Below are 19,052 nucleotides of genomic sequence, written 5' to 3'. Positions count from 1 at the left end.
GAGATGTGCTTGAGTTTAACATAATTTAACCAGAACTATCAGCTGTTATTCTTTGTTCTGAAACAGTACCTTTGTTTTGATTAAATGAACTCTGAGCTCAATGATACCATACCGGGTATAGTGCTGGAAGGGAACACTGTAGGCATATGCACCTTAGTAGGAGGAGATCATTACCATCTTAAAGAACTGGTAGTTCCTAACTCCACAGCTTCGACGAGATGACCATCAGCCGATTTTAAGACTGTACAAATCAGCTACACAGACTGAACGAGTAAAGGGCAAGTGAACTGCCCTGTTTGATCGCCTAAGGCCTGTCTTCTTAGGCATGGCATTGCCTCGCCCATTGTACCACAACCTAGTTTTATAGGGGTATAATCTTGGAATCACTTTGATCGTTGTTGGGGTATGAGAAAGCTCTTGTGCACAGTAGAGGTCTATTGAAGAGAACACAAAATTCGTCCCCAGATCTACTTAACAGCAGAATAAGGATTTTTTTTTTTTTTGGCAATGGCCAAACTGGCTGGGCTAGAAACAATCACACATTTGTAGAGTGGAACAGGATTTTCGTAAGCAAATTTGGGATCTAGATGTTAACACTAAATCCTAAGCCCAACTTGAGATTTTCATGTGGAGAACTTTGGCGAAACCCTTGCTGGGAGGCTTAAGCACAGACAGTAAAAAATTTCCATTGAGGACTCTGCCACCCTTCTTAATTAGAGGTAACAGTTCTAAGCCTGCCAAGCAGTTAGAAAATGTCCTTCGCGTAATGTACTTGTGCATGCCAACACAACAGACTGAAAATCTCTTCAGGGGAATTTGAATAGAGTACTGGAGTTCCCAGTAGAATTTACACTTTTATAAGTAGCCTTCTTGGAGGTACTAGATGGAGCTGTTTTTGCTGTAGGCAGCAGAGGCGTGAGAAAACCAATTTGAAATATACACCCTCAAAGTGTGCCACGTGACATTACCTTTTTGTACAGTGCCTTGACTGTGAATCGCTCAACAGGGCATGACACATGAGTGAGTACTGCAACATCAAATTGAACTGTGTACTTTGATTTTATGTCTAGTACCTTGTAAGGAAATGCCTCCTTGGCATGGTTACCCCCTGACTTTTTGCCTTTACTGATGCTATGTTTTGAATTGAAAGTGTGCTGAGGCCTGCTAACCAGGCCCCAGCACCAGTGTTCTTTCCCTAACCTGTACTTTTGATTCCACAATTGGCACACCCTGGCATCCAGATAACTCCCTTGTAAGTGGTACCCCTGGTACCAAGGGCCCTGATGCCAAGGAAGGTCTCTAAGGGCTGCAGCATGTCTTATGCCACCCTGGAGACCCCTCACTCAGCACAGACACACTGCTAGCCAGCTTGTGTGTGCTGGTGAGAACAAAACGAGTAAGTCGACATGGCACTCCCCTCAGGGTGCCATGCCAGCCTCTCACTGCCTATGCAGGTATAGATAAGTCACCCCTCTAGTAGGCCTTACAGCCCTAAGGCAGGGTGCACTATACCATAGGTGAGGGCACCAGTGCATGAGCACTGTGCCCCTACAGTGTCTAAGCAATACCTTAGACATTGTAAGTGCAGGGTAGCCATAAGAGTATATGGTCTGGGAGTCTGTTTTACACAAACTCCACAGCACCATAATGGCTACACTGAAAACTGGGATTTTGGTATCAAACTTCTCAGCACAATAAATGCACACTGATGCCAGTGTACATTTTATTGTAAACTACACCCCAGAGCGCACCTTAGAGGTGCCCCCTGAAACCTTAACCGACTATCTGTGTAGGCTGACTGGTTACAGCAGCCTGCCACACTAGAGACATGTTGCTGGCCCCTTGGGGAGAGTGCCTTTGTCACTCTGAGGCCAGTAACAAAGCCTGCACTGGGTGGAGATGCTAACACCTCTCCCAGGCAGGAGCTGTAACACCTGGCGGGGAGCCTCAAAGGCTCACCCCTTTTGTCACAGCACCGCAGGACACTCCAGCTTAGTGGAGTTGCCCGCCCCCTCCGGCCACGGCCCCCACTTTTGGCGGCAAGGCTGGAAGAAACAAAGAAAACAACAAGGAGGAGTCACTGGCCAGTCAGGACAGCCCCTAAGGTGTCCTGAGCTGAGGTAACTAACTTTTAGAAATCCTCCATCTTGCAGATGGAGGATTCCCCCAATAGGATTAGGGATGTGACCCCCTCCCCTTGGGAGGAGGCACAAAGAGGGTGTACCCACCCTCAGGGCTAGTAGCCATTGGCTACTAACCCCCCAGACCTAAACACGCCCTTAAATTTAGTATTTAAGGGCTCCCCTGAACCTAAAACTTTAGATTCCTGAAACTACAAGAAGAAGAGGACTGCTGAGCTGACAAACCCCTGCAGAGGAAGAACAGAAGACACCAACTGCTTTGGCTCCAGAATTACCGGCCTGTCTCCTGCCTTCCAAAGAAACCTGCTCCAGCGACGCTTTCCAAGGGACCAGCGACCTCTGAATCCTCTGAGGACTGCCCTGCTTCGAGAAAGACAAGAAACTCCTGAGGACAGCGGCCCTGCTCCAAAAGAACTGCAACTTTGTTTCAAGTAGCAGATTTAAAGACCCCTGCAACTCCCCGCAAGAAGCGTGAGACTTGCAACACTGCACCCGGCGACCCCGACTCGACTGGTGGAGAAAACGCTTCAGGGAGGACCCTCCGGCGACTCTACGACTGTGAGTAACCAAAGTTGTCCCCCCTGAGCCCCCACAGCGACGCCTGCAGAGGGAATCCCGAGGCTCCCCCTGACCGCGACTGCCTGAACTCCATTTCCCGACGGCTGGAAAAGACTCTGCACCCGCAGCCCCCAGCCCCTAAAGAAACGGAACTCCTGTGCAGGAGTGACTCCCAGGAGGCCCTCTCCCTTGCCCAGGTGGTGGCTACCCCGAGGAGCCCCCCCCCCCTTGCCTGCCTGCAACGCTGAAGAGATCCCTTGATCTCTCATTGAAAACCATTACAAACCCGACGCGTGTTTGCACACTGCACCCGGCCGCCCCCGCGCTGCTAAGGGTGTACTTTTTGTGCTGACCTGTGTCCCCCCCGGTGCCCTACAAAACCCCCCTGGTCTGCCCTCCGAAGACGCGGGTACCTACCTGCTGGCAGACTGGAACCGGGGCACCCCCTTCTCTCCATTGAAGCCTATGCGTTTTGGGCACCTCTTTGACCTCTGCACCTGACCGGCCCTGAGCTGCTGGTGTGGTAACTTTGGGGTTGCTCTGAACCCCCAACGGTGGGCTACCTTGGAACAAAAACTGAAACCTGTAAGTGACTTACTTACCTGTTAAAACTAACAAAAACTCACCTCCCCCAGGAACTGTGAAAATTGCACTGTGTCCACTTTTAACACAGCTTATTGTGTTTTATGTAAAAAGTATACATGCTAATGTAATGATTTAAAGTTCCTGAAGTACTTACCTGCAATACCTTTCAAATGAGATATTACATGTAAAATTTGAACCTGTGGTTCTTAAAATAAACTAAGAAAAGATATTTTTCTATAACAAAACCTATTGGCTGGATTTGTCTGAGTGTGTGTTCCTCATTTATTGCCTGTGTGTATGTACAACAAATGCTTAACACTACTCCTTTGATAAGCCTACTGCTCGACCACACTACCACAAAATAGAGCATTAGTATTATCTCTTTTTGCCACTATCTTACCTCTAAGGGGAACCCTTGGACTCTGTGCATGCTATTCCTTACTTTGAAATAGCACATACAGAGCCAACTTCCTACATTGGTGGATCAGCGGTGGGGTACAAGACTTTGCATTTGCTGGACTACTCAGCCAATACCTGATCACACGACAAATTCCAAAAATTGTCATTAGAAATTGTTTTTGCAATTTGAAATTTTTCTAAATTCTTAAACGTCCTGCTAGGGCCTTGTGTTAGTCCCTGTTAGCATTTCCTTTTAGAGTTTAAAAGTTTGGTAAAAGTTTGAATTAGAACCAAGAACTAGTTTTAGATTCTTAAAAAGTATTCCAACTTTTAGAAGCATAATGTCTAGTACAGATGTGAATGTGGTGGAACTCGACACCACACCTTACCTCCATCTTAAGATGAGGGAGCTAAGGTCACTCTGTAAAATAAAGAAAATAACAATGGGCCCCAGACCTTCCAAACTACAGCTCCAGGAGCTGTTGGCAGAGTTTGAAAAGGCCAACCCCTCTGAGGATGGCAACACAGAGGATGAGGATAGTGAATTGGAGGATGATTCCCCCCTACCAGTCCTATCTAGGGAGGTCAGGGCCTCTCAAGCCCTGACTCCACAAATACTAGTCAGAGATGCTGGTTCCCTCACAGGAGGGACCAACCTCTCTGAAATCACTGAGGATAACTCCAGTGAAGAGGACATCCAGTTAGCCAGGATGGCAAAAAGATTGGCTTTGGAAAGACAGATCCTAGCCATAGAAAGGGAAAGACAAGAGATGGGCCTAGGACCCATCAATGGTGGCAGCAACATAAATAGGGTCAGAGATTCTCCTGACATGTTGAAAATCCCTAAAGGGATTGTAACTAAATATGAAGATGGTGATGACATCACCAAATGGTTCACAGCTTTTGAGAGGGCTTGTGTAACCAGAAAAGTGAACAAATCTCACTGGGGTACTCTCCTTTGGGAAATGTTCACAGGAAAGTGTAGGGATAGACTCCTCACACTCTCTGAAAAAGATGCAGAATCTTATGACCTCATGAAGGGTACCCTGATTGAGGGCTTTGGATTCTCCACTGAGTATAGGATTAGATTCAGGGGGGCTCAAAAATCCTCGAGCCAGACCTGGGTTGACTTTGTAGACTACTCAGTAAAAACACTAGATGGTTGGATTCAAGGCAGTGGTGTAAGTAATTATGATGGGCTGTACAATTTATTTGTGAAAGAACACCTATTAAGTAATTGTTTCAATGATAAACTGCATCAGCATCTGGTAGACCTAGGACCAATTTCTCCCTAAGAATTGGGAAAGAAGGCGGACCCATTGGGTCAAGACTAGGGTGTCCAAAACTTCCACAGGGGGTGACCAAAAGAAAGGGGTCACAAAACCTCCCCAGGGGAAAGGTGGTGAGACAGCCAAAAACAAAAATAGTAAAGAGTCTTCTACAGGCCCCCAAAAACCTGCACAGGAGGGTGGGCCCAGAGCCTCTTCACAAAACAATTCTGGGTACAAGGGTAAAAACTTTGATCCCAAAAAGGCCTGTGTCGTAGCTGTAGTCAGTCTGGACACCAAACTGGAGACAAGGCCTGTCCCAAGAAAGATACCACTTCTAACTCCCATCCAGCTAAAACTGGAATGGCCAGTCTCCAAGTGGGATCAACAGTGTGCCCAGAGCAAATCAGGTGTCACACTGAAGCTACATTAGTCTCTGAGGGTGGGGTGGATTTAGCCACACTGGCTGCCTGGCCCCCTAACATAAAAAATACAGGCAGCAGCTCTTAATTAATGGGACAAGTGTAGAGGGCCTGAGGGATACAGGTGCCAGTGTCAACATGGTGACAGAGAAACTGGTTTTCCCTGGCCAATACCTGGCTGGACAAACTTATCCAGTCACCAACGCTGACAATCAGACTAAAGTACATCCCATGGCTATGGTAACTTTAGAGTGGGGAGGGGTCAATGGCCTGAAACAGGTGGTGGTTTCCTCAAATATCCTGGTAGACTGTTTGCTTGGAAATGACCTGGAGTCCTCAGCATGGGCTGAGGTAGAACTGAAAACCCATGCAGCCATGCTGGGTATCCCTGAACTGGTGTGTGTCAAGACAAGGGCACAGTGCAAGGCTCAGGGTGAAAAAGTAGAGCTGGAGTCTGGAAGAAAGGCCCAGCCTACCAAGAGGAAAGGAAAGTCAGCTGGGAAACCAGCTGCAACACAGCAAGAAAAAGAGAACCTCTCTTCTCAGGAAGAAGTTCTGCCCTCTGAGGGAACTGAGCCTATGGAGCTGGAACCTTATCAGGTTGAGCTCTTAGGCCCAGGGGGACCCTCAAGGGAAGAGTTGTGTAAGGGACAAGAAACCTGTCCCTCTCTTGAAGGCCTTAGGCAGCAAGCTGCTGAAGAGTCCAATGGCAAGAAAAATGGAACACATAGGGTCTATTGGGAAGATGGACTCCTGTACACTGAGGCAAGAGATCCCAAACCTGGTGCCACTAGGAGAGTGGTAGTGCCTCAGGGTTTCAGAGAGTTCATTCTGACCTTAGCCCATGATTTTCCCCTTGCTGGGCATTTGGGACAAACCAAGACGTGGGAGAGGTTAGTCAACCACTTCTACTGGCCCAATATGTCCCAGAAGGTTAAGGAGTTTTGCCTCTCCTGCCCCACCTGTCAAGCCAGTGGTAAGACAGGTGGGCATCCAAAGGCCCCCCTCATTCCACTTCCAGTGGTGGGGGTCCCCTTTGAAAGAGTGGGTGTGGACATAGTTGGTCCACTAGAACCTCCCACAGCCTCAGGAAATATGTACATCCTAGTAGTAGTGGATCATGCTACTAGGTATCCTGAAGCTATTCCCCTTAGGTCAACTACTGCCCCTGCAGTAGCCAAGGCCCTCATTGGTATCTTTACCAGAGTGGGCTTCCCTAAGGAGGTGGTGTCTGACAGAGGTACCAACTTCATGTCAGCATACCTAAAACACATGTGGAATGAGTGTGGGGTGACTTATAAATTCACTACACCATATCATCCACAAACTAATGGCCTTGTTGAGAGATTCAACAAGACATTTAAGGGCAGGATCATGGGGCTCCCAGAAAAACTCAAAAGGAGATGGGATGTCATCCTGCCATGTCTGCTTTTCGCTTAGAGAGAGGTGCCTCAGAAGGGAGTAGGATTCTCACCCTTTGAACTTCTGTTTGGCCACCCTGTAAGAGGACCACTTGCTCTTGTTAAAGAAGGCTGGGAGAGACCTCTTCATGAGCCTAAACAAGACATAGTGGACTATGTACTTGGCCTTCGCTCAAGGATGGCAGAGTACATGGAAAAGGCAAGTAAAGACCTTGAGGCCAGCCAACAACTCCAGAAGTTGTGGTATGACCAAAAGGCTGCACTGGTTGAATTGCAACCAGGGCAGAAAGTCTGGGTTCTGGAGCCTGTGGCTCCCAGGGCACTTCAGGACAAATGGAGTGGCCCTTACTCAGTACTAGAAAGGAAGAGTCAGGTCACCTACCTGGTGGACGTGGGCACAAGCAGGAGCCCCAAGAGGGTGATCCATGTGAACCGCCTTAAGCTCTTCCATGACAGGGCTGATGTAAATCTGTTGATGGTAACAGATGAGGACCAGGAAGCTGAGAGTGAACCTCTCCCTGATCTCCTCTCATCAGACCCTAAAGATGGCTCAGTGGATGGAGTGATCTACTCAGACACCCTCTCTAGCCAACAGCAGTCTGACTGTAGGAAGGTCCTGCAGCAGTTTGCTGAACTCTTTTCCCTAACCCCTGGTCAGACACAACTGTGTACCCATGATGTGGACACAGGAGACAGCATGCCTGTCAAAAACAAAATATTTAGACAGTCTGACCAAGTTAAGGAAAGCATCAAGGTGGAAGTCCACAAGATGCTGGAATTGGGAGTAATTGAGTACTCTGACAGCCCCTGGGCTAGCCCAGTGGTCTTAGTCCCCAAACCTCACACCAAAGAAGGAAAGAGAGGGATGAGGTTTTGTGTGGACTACAGAGGTCTCAACTCTGTCACCAAGACAGATGCTCATCCCATTCCTAGAGCTGATGAGCTAATAGACAAATTAGGGGCTGCCAAATTCTTAAGTACCTTTGACTTAACAGCAGGGTACTGGCAAATCAAAATGGCCCCTGGAGCAAAAGAAAAGACAGCATTCTCCACACCTGATGGGCATTATCAGTTCACTGTTATGCCCTTTGGTTTAAAGAATGCCCCTGCCACCTTCCAAAGGTTGGTGAATCAAGTCCTTGCTGGGCTGGAATCCTTTAGTGCAGCTTATCTTGATGATATTGCTGTCTTCAGCCCCACCTGGCAGGATCACCTGGTCCACCTGAAGAAGGTTTTGAAGGCCCTGCAATCTGCAGGCCTCTCTATCAAGGCATCCAAATGCCAGATAGGGCAGGGAACTGTGGTTTACTTGGGACACCTTGTAGGTGGAGGCCAAGTTCAGCCACTCCAGCCTAAGATCCAGACTATTCTGGACTGGGCAGCTCCAAAAACCCAGACTCAAGTCAGGGCATTCCTTGGCTTGACTGGATACTATAGGAGGTTTGTGAAGGGATATGGATCCATTGTGACAGCCCTCACAGAACTCACCTCCAAGAAAATGCCCAAGAAAGTAAACTGGACTGTAGAATGCCAACAGGCCTTTGACACCCTGAAGCAAGCTATGTGCACAGCACCAGTTCTAAAAGCTCCAGATTACTCCAAGCAATTCATTGTGCAAACAGATGCCTCTGAACATGGGATAGGGGCAGTTTTGTCCCAAACAAATGATGATGGCCTTGACCAGCCTGTTGCTTTCATTAGCAGGAGGTTACTCCCCAGGGAGCAGCGTTGGAGTGCCATTGAGATGGAGGCCTTTGCTGTGGTTTGGTCCCTGAAGAAGTTGAGACCATACCTCTTTGGTACTCACTTCCTAGTTCAAACTGACCACAGACCTCTCAGATGGCTGATGCAAATGAAAGGTGAAAATCCAAAACTGTTGAGGTGGTCCATCTCCCTACAGGGAATGGACTTTATAGTGGAACACAGACCTGGGACTGCCCATGCCAATGCAGATGGCCTTTCCAGGTTCTTCCACTTAGAAAATGAAGACTCTCTTGGGAAAGGTTAGTCTCATCCTCTTTCGTTTTTTTTTGGGGGGGGGGGGGGGGGGGGGTTGTGTAAGGAAATGCCTCCTTGGCATGGTTACCCCCTGACTTTTTGCCTTTACTGATGCTATGTTTTGAATTGAAAGTGCGCTGAGGCCTGCTAACCAGGCCCCAGCACCAGTGTTCTTTCCCTAACCTGTACTTTTGATTCCACAATTGGCACACCCTGGCATCCAGATAAGTCCCTTGTAAGTGGTACCCCTGGTACCAAGGGCCCTGATGCCAAGGAAGGTCTCTAAGGGCTGCAGCATGTCTTATGCCACCCTGGAGACCCCTCACTCAGCACAGACACACTGCTTGCCAGCTTGTGTGTGCTGGTGAGAACAAAACGAGTAAGTCGACATGGCACTCCCCTCAGGGTGCCATGCCAGCCTCTCACTGCCTATGCAGGTATAGATAAGTCACCCCTCTAGTAGGCCTTACAGCCCTAAGGCAGGGTGCACTATACCATAGGTGAGGGCACCAGTGCTTGAGCACTGTGCCCCTACAGTGTCAAAGCAATACCGTAGACATTGTAATTGCAGGGTAGCCATAAGAGTATATGGTCTGGGAGTCTGTTTTACACAAACTCCACAGCACCATAATGGCTACACTGAAAACTGGGAAGTTTGGTATCAAACTTCTCAGCACAATAAATGCACACTGATGCCAGTGTACATTTTATTGTAAACTACACCCCAGAGGGCACCTTAGAGGTGCCCCCTGAAACCTTAACCGACTATCTGTGTAGGCTGACTGGTTACAGCAGCCTGCCACACTAGAGACATGTTGCTGGCCCCTTGGGGAGAGTGCCTTTGTCACTCTGAGGCCAGTAACAAAGCCTGCACTGGGTGGAGATGCTAACACCTCCCCCAGGCAGGAGCTGTAACACCTGGCGGTGAGCCTCAAAGGCTCACCCCTTTTGTCACAGCACCGCAGGACACTCCAGCTTAGTGGAGTTGCCCGCCCCCTCCGGCCACGGCCCCCACTTTTGGCGGCAAGGCTGGAGGAAACAAAGAAAACAACAAGGAGGAGTCACTGGCCAGTCAGGACAGCCCCTAAGGTGTCCTGAGCTGAGGTAACTAACTTTTAGAAATCCTCCATCTTGCAGATGGAGGATTCCCCCAATAGGATTAGGGATGTGACCCCCTCCCCTTGGGAGGAGGCACAAAGAGGGTGTACCCACCCTCAGGGCTAGTAGCCATTGGCTACTAACCCCCCAGACCTAAACACGCCCTTAAATTTAGTATTTAAGGGCTCCCCTGAACCTAAAACTTTAGATTCCTGAAACTACAAGAAGAGGACTGCTGAGCTGACAAACCCCTGCAGAGGAAGAACAGAAGACACCAACTGCTTTGGCTCCAGACTTACCGGCCTGTCTCCTGCCTTCCAAAGAAACCTGCTCCAGCGACGCTTTCCAAGGGACCAGCGACCTCTGAATCCTCTGAGGACTGCCCTGCTTCGAGAAAGACAAGAAACTCCCGAGGACAGCGGCCCTGCTCCAAAAGAACTGCAACTTTGTTTCAAGTAGCAGATTTAAAGACCCCTGCAACTCCCCGCAAGAAGCGTGAGACTTGCAACACTGCACCCGGCGACCCCGACTCGACTGGTGGAGAAACAACGCTTCAGGGAGGACCCTCCGGCGACTCTACGACTGAGTAACCAAAGTTGTCCCCCCTGGGCCCCCACAGCGACGCCTGCAGAGGGAATCCCGAGGCTCCCCCTGACCGTGACTGCCTGAACTCCATTTCCCGACGGCTGGAAAAGACTCTGCACCCACAGCCCCCAGCCCCTAAAGAAACGGAACTCCTGTGCAGGAGTGACCCCCAGGAGGCCCTCTCCCTTGCCCAGGTGGTGGCTACCCCGAGGAGCCCCACCCCTTGCCTGCCTGCAACGCTGAAGGGATCCCTTGATCTCTCATTGAAAACCATTACAAACCAGACGCCTGTTTGCACACTGCACCCGGCCGCCCCCGCGCTGCTGAGGGTGTACTTTTTGTGCTGACCTGTGTCCCCCCCCCCGGTGCCCTACAAAACCCCCCTGGTCTGCCCTCCGAAGACGCGGGTACTTACCTGCTGGCAGACTGGAACCGGGGCACCCCCTTCTCTCCATTGAAGCCTATGCGTTTTGGGCACCTCTTTGACCTCTGCACCTGACCGGCCCTGAGCTGCTGGTGTGGTAACTTTGGGGTTGCTCTGAACCCCCAACGGTGGGCTACCTTGGACCAAAAACTGAAACCTGTAAGTGACTTACTTACCTGTTAAAACTAACAAAAACTTACCTCCCCCAGGAACTGTGAAAATTGCACTGTGTCCACTTTTAACACAGCTTATTGTGTTTTATGTAAAAAGTATACATGCTAATGTAATGATTTAAAGTTCCTGAAGTACTTACCTGCAATACCTTTCAAATGAGATATTACATGTAAAATTTGAACCTGTGGTTCTTAAAATAAACTAAGAAAAGATATTTTTCTATAACAAAACCTATTGGCTGGATTTGTCTGAGTGTGTGTTCCTCATTTATTGCCTGTGTGTATGTATAACAAATGCTTAACACTACTCCTTTGATAAGCCTACTGCTCGACCACACTACCACAAAATAGAGCATTAGTATTATCTCTTTTTGCCACTATCTTACCTCTAAGGGGAACCCTTGGACTCTCTGCATGCTATTCCTTACTTTGAAATAGCACATACAGAGCCAACTTCCTACATACCTTCATATCGATTGTTCAACTTCCATCTCAACAGCAACCAATGTGGTGCTCTCCAGTGCTTCTAGGACACAACTGCCTTTTCTCAACAAAAAAGGAAACAATTTTGGTCCCATTTTGTGGATTTTGGATATGGAGGGTTCAAAGTAGTCTTCGAGAAGAGAGCAGACGTGGAGTCAATAGGTCTCCATGTGGGTCCTTTCCAGGGGGTTTTGACGTTCCCCGAGGAGACACTGCAGGAAACTGGACTTCTTTGCAGATTTAACCCCACATTTCTCCTCTTTAGAACTACTAAATGCTGTTTTTTTACTCTGACAGTGCACTGACGCCTGCTAACCAGACCTCAGTGCCAGTGCTCGCTCTCTCTCTAAAACAAGGTATTGTTGAACTGTAACCCAATTGGCATTGACTTTAGCACCCCTGTAAGTCCCAAGTAAATGGTACCCCTAGTACCTAGGACATGGGTACTAAAGAGGGTCCCTAAGAGCTGCAGCATGTCTTATGCCACCCTAAGGGAGACACACAAATTACACACAGATTGCCACTGCAGTAGCTTCACATGGCACAAACCATGTTGGAAAACATGACATGGCACACTCCTGTGTGCTATGCCAAAGACACTGTATGGGCTATATGTAAGTCACCGCTACAGCAGGACTTGGAGCCCTAAAGCACAATGCACTGTAGCACATGTGAGGACATAACTGCATGAGCAGATATGCTCCTGTACTGTCTAATACCACTGCGGTATATATTACAACTGAGCAGTGAAGTCATCTTAAGGTATGTACTGGGCACTGGTCAAAACGAGTTACCCAGCTATATAATGGTTTCAGTGTAACCGATGGTGTCTGGTATCCAAACACCCATCTTAATAAACCAATACTGATGTCAGTATTCGATTAGGACATGAACTCGGTGGCCACCTTAGAGGTGCCCCCGAAACATTACTAGTCCTCTGGTGTGCTGGCTGACTGGAATCGACCAACTTGCCACCACGGAAGAGTTTCTGACCCCCTGAAGGTGAGAGCTCGTGCTCTCAGAGATCAGAAACAATGCCTGCTCTGGCAGGAGGTGTCACCACTTCCTCCACCAGGAAGGCAAATTAATCAGCATATCAAGGTCAGAGGCTTCAAAGCCTCTGCCGCCTTTGATATGCCACCCTGGCTTCCTCCAGACCTGGAGAATGTCACCCAGTGCCCTGAGGCCCATTTGCACCAGGACAGATGGGAAATTAGATAGTCAGGATGCATATAATACTATCAGGCTAGTCACACCCATAGGGTGGGCTACCTGAAGTTAACACGAAAAGGAGAATTCCACCATCTTGGGTGTGGTGAAATTAGGAACTCTGGGATAGAGTTATGCCCACGCCTTGCAAGAAGTGGTCATAAAGAGGGTGTTGTAACCCCCAGAGGAAGAAGCCTATTGGCTACTACCTTACATTTCCCTTAACACCCCTAAATGTGGTATTTAGGGGGCCCACTGACACCAGGAAAACAGATCAAGTCAAAACTTCGACTACTTGGAACTGAGGAAGAAATAAAGAGGGAACAAAAAAGCGAGAACTGAAGACCTGTACCAAAGACTGGTGACAAACCCTGCTAGCATGCTTCCATTCTGACAATCGCTGGGACCCACTTCGCAAAGAGCAGGACAACCTCCCTAAACCCTTGGAGGACTGACCAGCATTTCAACCACAAGGAAAGATCGCCCTTGGAGCAGAGAAGCTGCTTCCCAGCATCTACAGAGAGGCTTGCAAAGTCTGGTACTCTGTCCCATTCACCATCAGGGCCACCGAGGGAACAAGCCAGGAGAAGATTGTTTGGAGCTCAGTGCCACCGCTTCATGAAGTCCTGAGACACTGACCCCTCCTGCACCTATACCCGGGGTATCGGACCCCTTGCAGCAACCAAGGCTTGTTGGTGGCCTAATACAGACTAACAGCACAAAGACAGACCTACTGTCAAGGGACGTCAGGATTCACAAAGCCAGCATCGAAAGTGGCTCTGCTACCCTGTTTTCCCCTCTTCACCAGGTCACCAATACAAGCAGTGAGCCTCTGACTGTCTCTACCAGACACCAAAAAAGCACCTCTGCACCCAGGCCCCACAGCCCAAGTCCAAGTGAGCCAAACATATCCAAAAACCCTCTAGAGCTGAGCCCTCCCTTGGGTATGGCCAGACTGGTCCTCCAAGTCCCCATCTACAGCCTCTTTCTGTAGGAAACAGAACAGCGACGACCTCCCACAGCACGACAAAGCACCACTGCCACTAGGCCCCCGCTAAAAATGAGGGCCATGTACAAATGGCTGTGAATAAAGGATAACACCAAACTGAATTAAATGATGTTGGGGTTGGTAAGTCTGACCATAATACACCAAATAAAAGAAAAATAGAGAAGAGGGTTCAGAGATCATAACTGCATAGAGCAGAAAACTAAAATGTAAGCCAGTGGCTGATGCTGTGCCAGGGAGGACAGTCTGGCTCAGAGTGAGGTTTTCTTTTTTTGTACAGCTGTGTTGCCAATCTGCCAACCGTTTAAAGGCTGCTGCCTTATTTCTGTTTGTTGATAGGTAGTGTGTGCCTAGACGGTAAATTCAATCTGACAAATGTAACAATTTTTTATAGCTTTGGGTTGACAGTAATTTAACAGTGCTGGCACTGTAGAAAAAGGTTTATCTTCACTGTCAGAACTCAAGCAGAATAGCACACTTGATTGTGTGAGATATACATTTAAAAATCTGGATTGAAGAAGAAAGACAAACATTCTTTAAAATACATTAGTTTTGAAACACCTCTGTAGTCCAAGCTTTAGGCTAAAAATCAAATGCCTACCGCCTTAAAATTGACTGCAGATGTATGCATAATACATTTTTAGGAGTTCGATTAAAGCAGCATTGTTTTGCTATGCAGAGATGTAAATATCAACTCAATGCAACCTAAAAGACTGGTATGTTATGTGCAATGGAAAGAAAAGCAAGAACTTACTTATTGTCGTTGTTTAGACTGTCTGTTGGCTGTTGATACTGCCCATTCATTCTGCTCTCTTTACTGCAATACATATCAATACAGATAGTTATACAAATACCACAACATTCCTCATGTTCACAGACAAACCATTTTTAAAAAAAGTATATTTACAACAATATGGCCCCAAGTCTGTAGAGGCCAGTTTATGAAGAACAGCCATATGTGGAGTCAAGTCTGAGAAAGCAATCTGCAGCAAAACCTTACTCAAAAATATAAAAGTCATCTGTAACAGCAAGTATTATTCTGTACTACATTAGATCAAATAGTGAATCTGTAGCAAAGGCACAGTGAAGTCCATCAGTACCAACATAAAAAAAACCTCTGCAACACAAACATAAAAAGGAAAGCAGAATACTAAGTTACTTTCCTGTAAAGGTGGTTGTACAATTTTCTCATACAATCCTGGACCATTTAAATATTCCCCCCCATCGAAAGCTGGTAATGGAATCATTCTGAAAAAAGAAACATTTTAGGCCTTTAGGCAAGGACTAATGAATGGCAATTATTTTTTACCCATAACTTCGTTACCTCCTAGCCTCTCTCTATATTAAATTCTGAGCATGAATTAAAATCTGACAGCACCCAGTCCAAATCAAAATGAAACATAAGGCTTGCAGAGACACTTGGGACTCTATAAAATATATCAATGCTAGAGAACCACCTTAAGAGGCAAGTTGCTTATCCTTTTCAACACTGGATTTTTTATAAATCTGGATGTTACTTTAATAAAAAAACAAATAAAAGGTTCCTGAAAAACAGGAGAAGACTCGCAGCATCAATAAAATAGGTTCTTCAGCACTCGTTGGTTTACAATCCAAACAGCAATGCTGGGAGAACATCCACTACAATTTCCATGTAGTTGCCTTGTAAATGTCCCTTCTGATTGAAACACCTGCCTGCCTTATGGTAGGCAAACTTGATGTGGTGTATAGGCTTTGGCTACAGCTGTCTGAAGGCTACTACCGGAAAAACTTTAGACCTGACTGTCCTGGTTTTATCAATATAATTGAGTGACATGGATCCTTTGTAGCATACACTCTACCTCGGAAACAGGCAGGTAATGCTGACACAGCCTGATTCAGGTGAAGCTTCGGAATTAACACCAGTTTATTCGCACTGTTGCTTTGTGATGGTAAAATCTGATCTATAAATTTAATTGGAGAATAACCGAACCTCTTCTACCTTGTTAGCAGAGGTGGCAGCCAGGTAGGTCACCTTCCAATTAAGGATCATGAAATCAGAGTCATGAACTTGATCCAATAGCTTTGACTTGAGACACACCATCACCACTATCAGCTGCAACAACAGCACCTGACTCCTAAATGGTGGAAGCATCCTCTGCAAACCCTTCAGAAAGTTTTCAAAGGCTGAAGGATTAAGGTTCAATAGCCAGGAATATTCTTGTAGCAAAACACGCCACGAGGTGCTCCTGAGTATATACATGATAGTCCTTACCTGGTATATCAGATGTGGTAATAGCTCATGAGCCTTGCTGAGTACCACATCCATATTCTACGAGGAGGGGGGGGGGGAGGGGAGGGGGTGTCACAGAGCTTTTTGAAATTTTCAAATTCAAATCAATTCAAATTTCAATTCAATGTAGTGGAAGAAGAGCATGTGCTGGAGTTGACCAGGCCTTCCACACATTCCTTGGATAGGCAGAAGCACTGAAAATCTAGGACTGTAGTAGCCTTGTTGAGAGGTTGTGAGAAGGTGGATTGTGAGACACAATCCTGCACGTTTGCCAGCTAAGCAGAGGACAGGCTGCTTGAGTCTGAAAGTGAAGGTGCACCAACAAACAGAGCCGCTCTGGGACACTGAACTAGTTGAAGCTACCAGGACAGACCCAACAAAGGACACACGGACAATATATGTTTTTCTGTGTAAATCTAAGCCCTCTGCTTGGCATTTTATCTACATTCAAATTAAAGCCAGAACATTCACTAAGGAACTTACTTCCTTGAAGAGGCCCAGAAAAAACGATCATTGGGTAGAAAGAGGGTTATTTGCATCCCAATGAGACTATATTGGTAATTGTTAAAAACAAAAACAATTCAAAACAGTGACACTGTATTTTATTTTCATTAAGTTCTTACCTGGAGGCCATAAACGGTGTCATGTCCAATTCCAGGGGAAAAGAGACGTATGTAGTGATTTTTCGCCTCAGTTTGGCTGAGTGTTCAAACCGCTGAAGAGAAAATATATATTCATATTGTGAAATAAATAGTACAAGTTAAGAGGAAGACTTACAAAAATTCCCTTAAAGTGCTCCTTTCATAGTTTTACTTTTTCTGTTCCATATTTTGCAACGCTACACATGTACTTCATTCAGTGTGCCAATTACAGACTACTTTACGCAAAACAATAGTTTGTTCTTTTAAGTACATACAGGTTCTCTTCGGTATTGCATCACAATGCATAATCAAATGTACTTTCAAAATTGTAAGGCGTGGGAGGATGGTGCAGAGAATACACAAGCTGCTACAAAAAGAGACTGGGTTTGATACTGGAAACAATCAAATCTGAACGTTTAAATAAAACATGTTTTAAATTATTATGCTTAGTGATCTTTTGTAAAACCCTCCAGATTCAAGTTATGAAAAATTTATAAATATCTGGAATGTATTTGGCTGTCTTTCGTAATTCAGTGCATCAATCTCAAATTTATTAACCGAAAATCATATGGTCAGGGACAGCTTATTTCTATTTCACTCAAGAGATGTTAGCGTGTGGTTGGTTCCAGCATTTGGTTCTCTGCCATGTGCATACAAGTTGCTTAGAGCGTCATTGGTCATTGCTAATGAGAAAAAAAAAAACCACTAATAAGAAAATCTTCCTTACAATTATTACACATACATAATATCTATATAAATGTCAAAGGGATCCAATGAAAATGATTATATTGTGAACTAGACTCATCACAACCTTTAAATGACATAAGCTTGACCAAGATTTCTGGAAATAATATATGAAAAGAGATATAGTAGTTCTGCACAAATAATAAATAAGTAGATCCTGCATAACATGCAAAAGGCTGAAAAATTATTTCAAGGGTTGCAATAAAGAGAGGAGCATCCCTGGATCCCACCCTACCCCCATTTACTTCATCTAGAGGTCCATAGTGCTTCTAAAGATAGATCAAGCCCCGCATTCAGGCACTGGTACATCCTCTGGCACCTGGGGGCACAGTTTTATAGTCCAAACACCAGTTGAGGACCTCAGCTCCGAAAAGCGTTGGTGCTCACGTGACATCAGGCATGCAGCATCACTTGGACCACTGGGGGTTGTACTTCCCTGTTCAGCAAGGTGCGCTTTCAATTGCAAAGCTTCGGTCTCTACGATTAATTGGCAACAGAATACTTTTAAAGAATGATCTTTGTCTGGACCTTATTGGTATAGAGGTGTGGCCCCACTGGGGGCCCCATTGTGTTTATAGTCTGGGATGTTCTGAAAAACAAACACATACATTAGGTTGAAAGAATGTATGTACATTATTGAGCTATGTTCTGTATTCTATAGGCATAACCAATTACGTTTTGTTTTTCAAGCCCCATCCCCCACCCCCCACCCCGTTCCTTACTGGAAGATTGCATTGAGGGTGGGAGGAAAAGGGGGGGGGGGGGGAAGGGTTGGGAACGGCTCATGTATGGAAACGTACCTTTCCCCAAACAACCCCTAACCCTGTTAACAAATGGGGACAATTCAATACACTCTCAGATAGTGGTGTCAAGTTCATTGTAGTCATGCCTACGAACATCAAGTTACAAGGACACTATTATTTTGACATTTTCTGAATCACAAACAGTTAAGCTTCTTAGTTTCCATGGAGTCTTTAATCCCAGCTCTACTTTCGTGCTCTTTTTGGTAAAGGGCATACACTGCTCTTCCCACAGGGAGAATGCCCTACCGGAGGAGGAAGGTTCCAAACAGTGAACTGGTTGTTCCCTCTTGCTGTTTGTAATGGGAGAGTGTGCATCAAAGTGTCTTATGTCCCTTGCTCTCAAAGAAAAGGAAAATGTCACTTACCCAGTAGACATCTGTTTGTGGCATGTAGCACTGTAGATTCACATGCACCGTTACAAGTTGTTTTTCTACTAAGAAGTTTTTCCGAGTCACAGGGGCACGCTGTAAAGTCACATCTACACGCTTTAAAGATGCAGTCTGCATAACGAATCATGCCCGGAAGCATAGGAAGGAATTGAGTGTCTACGTGTAGTGGTCAAAAAATCAAATAGAAAATCCCATTCTATTGGGTCTCTGTATAAGTGTTAAAGTATTAAAGGCAGCTGCCCTTGCTATGATCTTCTGGTAACTAGTTTTATCCTCTGGAGGGAAGTGACGTGCAGGATATAAATCTGGATCCGTACTGATCATGGAATTAGGGTTGTATGTATCCCATGGGTCTGGGTCTTGGTGTATTCCACCCAAATATTCCAATGCACAAGATGAGCCCGGTGAGGAGGTCTCCTGCAGTAGGAGGCAGGAG

At 46.4% G+C, this 19,052-nt stretch overlaps 1 protein-coding gene across 5 annotated transcripts in view; it reads right to left on the bottom strand.

Annotated features, from left to right (window-relative positions):
* USP22 (ubiquitin specific peptidase 22) overlaps positions 1 to 19,052 on the bottom strand; it is a 404,497-nt gene that overhangs the window by 7,634 nt on the left and 377,811 nt on the right. For all 5 annotated transcript variants that reach the window (XM_069210051.1, XM_069210046.1, XM_069210048.1 and 2 more), the window contains 2 exons: positions 16,663 to 16,754; positions 14,525 to 14,587 (listed from right to left, as the gene is read on the bottom strand). In XM_069210051.1, coding sequence (XP_069066152.1) covers positions 14,525 to 14,587; positions 16,663 to 16,754 — 155 coding nt within the window. The remainder of the gene's footprint in view (positions 1 to 14,524; positions 14,588 to 16,662; positions 16,755 to 19,052) is intronic.

Source organism: Pleurodeles waltl, chromosome 10, assembly GCF_031143425.1.
Source record: "Pleurodeles waltl isolate 20211129_DDA chromosome 10, aPleWal1.hap1.20221129, whole genome shotgun sequence".
NCBI classification, from domain to species: domain Eukaryota; kingdom Metazoa; phylum Chordata; class Amphibia; order Caudata; family Salamandridae; genus Pleurodeles; species Pleurodeles waltl.
Note: the sequence above shows the minus strand (reverse complement) of the source record. Positions and strands in the feature narration are given on the sequence as shown.